A 7,830-nucleotide genomic window follows, 5' to 3' on the forward strand; every position below is an offset into this window, starting at 1 on the left:
CACACCCCCAGCTCTCACCTTCCGGGTACTGGGAACGAAGTCTTTGTCCAAACTGACAATTCGAAACTTCACTGGAAAGGAGCAGAAGCAGAGGCAGGAATCAGCCCCGGCTCGGTTTGTCTGAGTGAATTCCCAGCTGGGGAAGGTGCCAGCCGGACGCCCTGGGCACTGACGGCCTCTCTGAACCTGCAGAATGGGCCCAGCCCGGGCAGTGCAGTGCCAGCTTCCCCACACTTCCTCCCACGGCCCTGACCTGCGTGGCTGGAGGGGAGTTCAGCATGGGCGACATGTGAGAGGCTTGTCCCCGGCCCGCTCTGCCCAGCCCCTTCTGCCGGAAGTTCCGCCCCCTCTGCCCTCTTGCCCCCGCCAGAGGCTAGAGCCCTACCTCCCACCTCTCCGCAGATGTCCCCTCCCTCGCTCCATCCCTAGGCTGCCTGAGAGCCTCCACCCTGGAGCGCTGGACAGGCGGGCGATGCAGCCCACAGCACCAGAGTGCTATGCGGGTGGTGCAGCCCCCAGAGCCCCAACCCCCGGAGCTCCCATTGACCGGGAAAGGGGAACCATGGCCAATGGGAGATTTGAGGGTGGTACCCACAGGTGAGGGCAGTGCGCGGCGGAGCTGCCTGCCCCACCCCACCCCCAGGAGCCACTGCCAGACATGCTGGCCACTTCCGGGAGAATCACGGGGGCAGGGCAGACAGGGAGCCTGCCTTAGTTCTACTGCCACCCTTAAGCCACTTGAGGTAAGTGGCGCCAGGGCGGAGTCCACACCCCTCCTGCACCCGCACTAAAACCCCCTGCCCTGAGCCCCCTAACATCCTGCCTTGAGCCCCCTACTGCACCCCTCCTGCACCCCAATGCCCTGACCGGAGCCCCCTCCTGCACCCCACACCCAAACCCCCTGCCCTGAGCTCCCTAACCTCCTGCCTTGAACCCCCTGCCAAACACCTCCTGCACCCCAACCCCCTGTTCTGAGCCCCCTGCCTCATCCCGCCTACACCCCAACACCCTGCCTGGAGCCCCTCCCACACCCTGCCCTCACTCCCACATCCCAACCCCCTTCCACAGCCCTACATCCATGGCTCTGCATACAATTTTCCCACACAGCTGTGGCCCTCAGGTCAAAAAGTTTGCCCACCCCTGGGCTAAATGGAGGGGCGGCCAGGCAGTTCTGTGCAGTGCACGCTGCCCGCCCCCCCATCCCCAGGCACCGCCCCCACAGCTCTCATTGGTTGCAGTTTCCATGCAAAGGGAGCTGCGGAGCCGGTGCTGAGGGTGGGGGAGCACATGGAGCTTCCCTGATCACCCCTGTGCCCAGTGGCTGCCTCCAGGGAGCTGTGTGGAGCTAGGGCAAGCAGGGAGCCTGCCTTAGCCCTGCTGCGCCACCACCTGAACTTTAAACGGCCCGGTCACAGTGCTCACTGGAGGCACCAGATTCCTTTCTGACTGGGCATTCCGGTCGAAAACCAGACGCCTGCCAACCCGTCCCCCAGTGCTGGTCGGGCAGTGCAGCCTTCAGCGCCCCCAGCCCTGGAGCACCGGGAGGCCAAGCACCAGTTCCAGCCGCCTGGAGTCCCTGATCGCAGGCCCCGGCCATGAGGGAAGAGCTGCAGAGCGCTGGCAGGAAGCAGGAGGGGTCCTGGGGATGAAGCGTGGGCGGGGCCATGCAGGGCTGTTTGGGGAAGATTAGTGTCCCCCAGCCTGTGATACCTGCTGTCCGTGGAGCTCAGCCAGAGGAGTGCCCCCTGCAGTGTCTGTGCCATCAAGGAGGACAGGCTCAGACCCCCACTTGGTTCCAGACAGGCCCCCAAACAGGCCTTAGGCTTTGGGTTCCTTGGTGCTGGGTGCAGACAGGGGCCTAGAGAGTCCTGAGTCCCTCGCTAGGCCCCCAGCCCATCCCCAGAGCCCAGGAGTCCATCCCCATCCCAGGAAACTCCCTCCAGCAGCTCCTGCCCTCTCACCTGTCTGTCCCGGCTTGTAGATGGCCTTGTCCGTCTGCACAAAGGTCCTGGGCTGCAGCGCCCACAGCAGCACTTTCTTCCGCTCAGAGAACTGCAGGGCATCTCCCCGGATCGAGACGTGCAGCTCTGCCACTTCCTGCTGCCCTCCGGACGGGGCTGGAACCTGCACACGGAGACCCCCAGCAAGGCCACAGCGGCCAGTAATGGGCCGGTCATGGTGCAGACCCACTATCGCATAGGCGGGGACGGGGGGAGTGGTAGTTTGTGAGTCCCCGTCAGGGCCGGTGCTACCATTTAGGCCAACTAGGCAGTTGCCTAAGACGCCAAGATTTGGGGGTGACAAAAAGCGGCGCCCCCAATTTTTTTTTAAAGCGGTCCAGCGGCCGCTGCGCTGGGAGGGAGAGAGAGTCTGAACCGCCAGCAGGCAACCTAGGAGTTCCTCTGTGTCCACACACCGCCGGCAGCCCATGGGTTCCCCTGCCAGCGACGCGCTGACTCAGGGGAACCGCTGGGCTGCCGGTGGCGCGCGGACACAGGGGAACCGCTGGGCTGCTAGTGGCGTGCGGACACAGGGGAACCCCTGGGCTACCTGCCAGTGGTTCAGACTCCCTCTCCCTCCCAGTGCAGCGGCCGCTCCATCCCATGTGATTCCTGTCATCGCCGGCGGGTGCGCCGGCGGCTTACGGCAGGTGGCACGAGCCCGGCGACGGCGACGGGCGCAACTCAGCAGGGCTTCTGGAGGAAAGGGGTGGCTGCCTCCTGGCTCAGCCTCCATGGTCAGCCCCAGCGGGGGGCACGGAGAAGAAAAGAGCCACAGGCGGCGGTCTGGTGGAGCGGAGGAAGAAAGAGGACCACAACGCCCTTGCGTTGCTTCCCCTTGGCCTCAGGCGCCTGTGCTCCTGCCCCCTTGGTCCTTGGCTGGTCCCTGCTCCTGCTCCCCTTGTGCGTGGGTGGCTGGAGAGGATGGCAGCCTGCAGAGCTGAGCTGCCCCAGTGCCGCCCTCTCTCTGCTCCAGCCTCTGTCATGCCTGGTATCTGAGAGCAGGGCCATGCGGGGGCGGGGGGGGGAAGTGGGGCAATTTGCCTGAGGCCCCGGGCCCCGCAGGGGCCCCCACGAGTATGTCAGAGGCTCCACCTGCCCCACGAGTATGGAGAAGTTGTAAGCAGCATGGTAAGGGGCCAGGGCCGGGCACCCCCCCAACCCCATCCCCCACATCCCTGAGCCCAGCCCCTGTGAGCCGGGCACTCCCGAACCCAGAGCCCAGCTCCCCACCCAGCCCTGGGCAACAGCAGCACGACCCCCAGGCAGCGACAGCCCATTGGCACCAACCATCACCCAGCAAGAGCCCATTATGTAATTGCAAATGTATACATACCATTACAGCTTTTAATGTTTTTAAATAATGTATTTAGTGTATTTTCAAATTATTTTTTGAATGTATTTCACTGGTTATTTTTTACATTTCCAAATACATGTTACTAGAGTATTGCAACTTTTTTTATGAAAGGGGCCCCCAAAATTGCTTTGCTCCAGGCCCCCTGAATCCTCTGGGTGGCCCTGTCTGAGTTTTAAGCCCTGCTGCTGTGTTATGCCTGCATAAATTATAACATGTTACTCTGTGACCGTGTATCGTGTATAATGTATGTGATTTATTTTTGGGGGTGGGTGGGTGGGGGCGAGGTGGAAGTTTCGCCTAGGGCGCAAAATATCCTTGCACCGGCCCTGGTCCCTGTTCCAGCCCCCCCCCAACCACAGGAACCCCCGTCCCCAGCCTGGGGGCCCTGAATGGAAGGGAGCATGAACCTGGGGCGTTCAATGGAGTTGGAAGCCAGGGGCTCTCTGTGCCCCCCACCCCATCCCCGCTCCTCCCTGCCTGTCGCTGCTGCGGGATGGGCTCGAGTTCTGTGGCTACAGCTGCCCATTGAGTGACCAGCTCCGTGCCCATGGCCAGTCCCCTGAGACCTGCTGTGCCCAAGGCCTGAGGCTGGGCTGGGGCTGCAGACCCGGGGCTGACGGGCTCCGGGCCCATGGCCAGTGCTCGGGGCCGTGCCAATGGCTGCGGGTGGGGGCTCACCTGGAAGCGCACGTTCTCGTGCAGACGGGGCTCCTGGACCTCTCTCTCCAGCAGGGTGATAGCGCTGAGCCCATCCCTCCTCTCCAGCCGGACGCTCACCCGGACGGTCTCGTTGAGGTCGCTGAGATGAACTGACACCGTCCCCGTGTGCGGGTGGTAGAGTACGGCTGGGCTCACCACCACATAGTGCCTGAGGAGGGGAAAGCACCGGGGGCAATGCGGGAGGGGGAGGGGACAGCCCAGAGTCTCCCCCAGGACCAGGGTGACTCCTGCTTTCTGAGTCCCTCCTGCTGGGGCCAGAGCTGGGTCGATGGTGCTGGAGGCTGATTCGTTTCTCTAACCATAGGGCAGGGACAGAGCAAGGCACCCCTGCTCCTTCCCCTGCCCCAGCCTGCCTCCCGCGGAGCTGGAGGGGCCCCGGAGGTGCAGTGAGGGGCTCAGTCCCCATCCATCCCCGGCCTCTCGGCTGCTCGGTCTGCCCAGAAGGGGGCAGCTAGTGGCGCTGAGAGTGAGCAGAGACCCCTGTGCACGGCGGGAGGAGGCTGGTTAGTCTGGGGCTGTACTGAGCACCTGAGCCCTTTGCAGCCAGTAACTGGCTTAGATACAACCCCACCCCACCCCCAGCTCAGTCTGCACCCCGGGGCCTCCACCCGCCTTCGCAGGAACCCTTCGGCGTTTGCACCTTCGGGCACTCCCAGGTTCTGGCTGAGACGTTCGTTTAACGCACTGGGTTCTTCGGTAATTCCTGTTCTATTTCACTGGTGCCTAGAGGCCCAGCCCAGCCTGGGCCCCCTGCACTGGGACTGGACAGACCCAGAGGCAGAGACAGGCCGTGGCCCGAGGAGGTGACAGGCCGACGGGAGCAGGCGGCCGCAGAGGATCATCACCCCATGGTACAGAGGGGAGCTGAGGCTCAGAGGGTCGGTGTCTGGCTGGGGGCGCACAGGGTGTCTATAGCAGAGCCAGGCACTGAACCCAGCTCTCCACACCCCAAGCCGCTGCCTTAACCAGAGCCAACCTCCCCCGCCGCTGGGAGGGGCAGGACTAGGAGGGCCCAGGAGGGACCCAGCGTCAGGGACTGAGCTCCTAGGGGAGAACGGACCTGTCCCGTCAGTTTTGGATCGAGCAGCCCCGTCATCGGTGCCCTCGGCTGCTTCCAACCCCCACCCCGCACTGCCCACCAAGCGGACAGACAGACAGACACGGACAGGGCTTACGGCTCTGCAGACGTCCCAGCTGTGAGATGCAGGAGGAGCAGCAGGCAGGCCGGGGTTACCGGGGCCCCCATTCCTGGGGTGCAGGCAGATGGGCAGGCACAACGGGACACACACACGTCACCCCCCTCTGGGTCCTTCTTCCTCCCTCTCTCCCACGCTCTGTGCTGGAGACCAGCCTGCTCTGCCCTGATATACACTCTGGAGCCGGAGCTTCACTTTGATCTGGGGTAAACAAGGGTCGTGTCAGGTCTCTGGCTGGAGCTGGGGATGCAGCCAGGACAATATTTACCCACCACCCCCAGCTGCTGGATTCGAGGCTCTGGCAGGTTGTTGCAACTTGAGTCAGAGGATGCTGCCTGGCAAAGGGTCAGACAAGCCAGGAGGCCCCTTGCATTGGATACATGGCAGGGGGTGGGACCCTACTGGGGGTCGGTGGTGGTGCAGTAGCCGGGATGCTGGGGAAGCCCTGGCAGGAGCAGGGGGGAGGAGCTTGCTGAGAAATGAGTTTGTTAAAGTGGGTTTTGGCAGCGACCCCACTACTGCAATGCAAATGAGAAGAACGTTGGGGTTGCTGAACATGTCTCATGAAACCCCCATTCACGATCGCTTCCAACGTTCCCACACTGGGACTGCCGGGGATGAACTTTCCATGTTCAGGCTCTGCCTTGCGTTGAATTTTTTTTGTAAACTGTGACGATGCGGTTCTGGCGGGACCCAACTGAGAGTGCCAATTCAGGACAAAGTGCTAAAAACAGGGCAGTCACAGCCCAAGGCTGGGGTTTTTCCGCCTCTAAGGCAAACCAAACCAGCCAGACTAAGGGGACTTGGGTCTCACCCCACTGGCTAACCACAAGTCACACAAGCAATTCCCTTAGACATTCCAGTTTCCCAGTATCACCACCAGTGCCACTCGTTATGGGGACAAATGGTTATGAAAACCAATACCCCAATAAAAGAAAAAAGGTTCTCCTGATCCCATAGGACCAAGCCCCAGACCCAGGTCAATATACAAATCAGGTCTTACCCACAAATCACGCTGTTGCCAATCCTTTAGAATCTAAAATCTAAAGGCTTATTCATAAAAGGAAAAAGATAGAGATGAGAGTTAGAATTGGTTAAATGGAATCAATTACATACAGTAATGGCAAAGTTCTTGGTTCAGGCTTGCAGCAGAGATAGAATAAACTGCAGGTTCAAATCAAGTCTCTGGAATACATCCCCAGCTGGGATGGGTCATCAATCCTTTGTGTAGAGCTTCCGTTTGTAGCAAAGTCCCTCCAGAGGTAAGAAGCAGGATTGAAGACAAGATGGAGATGAGGCATCAGCCTTATATAGTCTTTTCCAGGTGTAAGAACACTTCTTTGTTCTTACTGTGGAAAATTACAGCAAAATAGAGTCTGGCGTCACATGGGCAAATCCCTGCATACTTTGCTGAGTTACAGGGCGTATCTGCCTTTTCTCAATGGGTCAATTGTATAGCTGATAGTCCTTAATGGGCCATCAAGCAGGCTAGGCAGAGCTAACTCCAACTTGTTTGGGATGTCACCCAGAAGCACAGCATAAGTTTGAAATACAGACAGTATAGAGCCAATATTCATAACTTCAACTACAAAACTGATACACACATATAGACAGCATAATCATAACCAGCAAACCCTAACCTTGTCTTAGACACCCCATTTGACCCCCTTTATACAAGATTTGGTGCCACTACAGGACTTTGGTTGCAACCATGTTCTATATGGTCCCAGATTATGTCAATAACGTCACATAAACTTTCAGCAAAAACTAATCGAGCCATTTCTGAGAACAGGGTTGGCATTAACACAGGTAGTTTTTTCCAGGGCAATCCATTTTTTCTGAGCATTTTGTTGAGTTCTAGCGCCTCCATGCTTTTGATCCTGAGACTGAAATTTGGCAGGGGGATTGTGCTAGTGGAAGAGAAGTTTTTTCCTGTTGCCATTAAAATCCATGTCGATGGATCCATGTGGCTAAGTTGTAAAGTAAAGAACATTGCCATTTGCACATGGTCAGTAGAGTGTCTCAGACTTGTCTCCGAGTCACTGACAACTTGAGAGAAAATGATCTTGAATGGTTATGGATCCCTGTCCTAACCGATGCAGCACAAGATGGGGGGTTAGCTGGTGTCTGGGGCAGATCACCAAATCACACTAAGGAACAGGATGAGTGGCTCCTAATGCAGCTCTTTATAGAATATAGGAGAAAAAGCTGTGTGATCCTGGGGGTTTTCAATGTGAGTGACACATGCTGGCGGTCAGGTGCTGCCAGTACTAAAATGTCTTTGGAATTTCTTATATATTTTCCTAACTCAGAAAGTGTTCCGTCTTCCAGGGGAGTGTGCTATATGAGCCCTCGCCTTGAGAGATAAAGAGGAGCTGATCACAGAACTAAACATGAACGGTAACCCAGGTACAGGTGATCCTGACTCAATCACATCTATAATGTGCCAACAGATTAAAGTCCAGACCAGCAATATTTCCACTCGGTGGTTGAAGGGGCCTGTTTCACAAAGCTGAAAACACTTATGAGGGAAACCAGCTGGGAAGAAAAATTTAAT

General features: G+C 58.4%; 2 protein-coding genes across 11 annotated transcripts in view; one reads left to right on the forward strand and one right to left on the reverse strand.

The window, feature by feature from the left end:
* The window catches only part of LOC117869139 (alpha-2-macroglobulin-like protein 1), a 777,004-nt gene that overhangs the window by 425,769 nt on the left and 343,405 nt on the right, over nt 1-7,830 (reverse strand). The window contains exons 1-4 of one of the 7 annotated variants that reach the window (XM_034755677.1): nt 5,253-5,471; nt 4,036-4,225; nt 1,962-2,124; nt 19-71 (exon numbers count right to left, since the gene is read on the reverse strand). The exons of the other annotated variants lie outside the window; for them this stretch is intronic. Of the exons in view, the coding sequence (XP_034611568.1) occupies nt 19-71; nt 1,962-2,124; nt 4,036-4,225; nt 5,253-5,323 (477 nt within the window). The 5' untranslated portion in view covers nt 5,324-5,471. Of the gene's footprint in view, nt 1-18; nt 72-1,961; nt 2,125-4,035; nt 4,226-5,252; nt 5,472-7,830 lie in introns of those variants that run through there. 7 annotated transcript variants of the gene reach the window in all.
* The window catches only part of LOC117869140 (alpha-2-macroglobulin-like protein 1), a 582,774-nt gene that overhangs the window by 267,676 nt on the left and 307,268 nt on the right, over nt 1-7,830 (forward strand). The gene's annotated exons all lie outside the window — the stretch shown is intronic.

The sequence above is a fragment of the Trachemys scripta genome, chromosome 23, assembly GCF_013100865.1.
Source record: "Trachemys scripta elegans isolate TJP31775 chromosome 23, CAS_Tse_1.0, whole genome shotgun sequence".
NCBI lineage: Eukaryota > Metazoa > Chordata > Testudines > Emydidae > Trachemys > Trachemys scripta.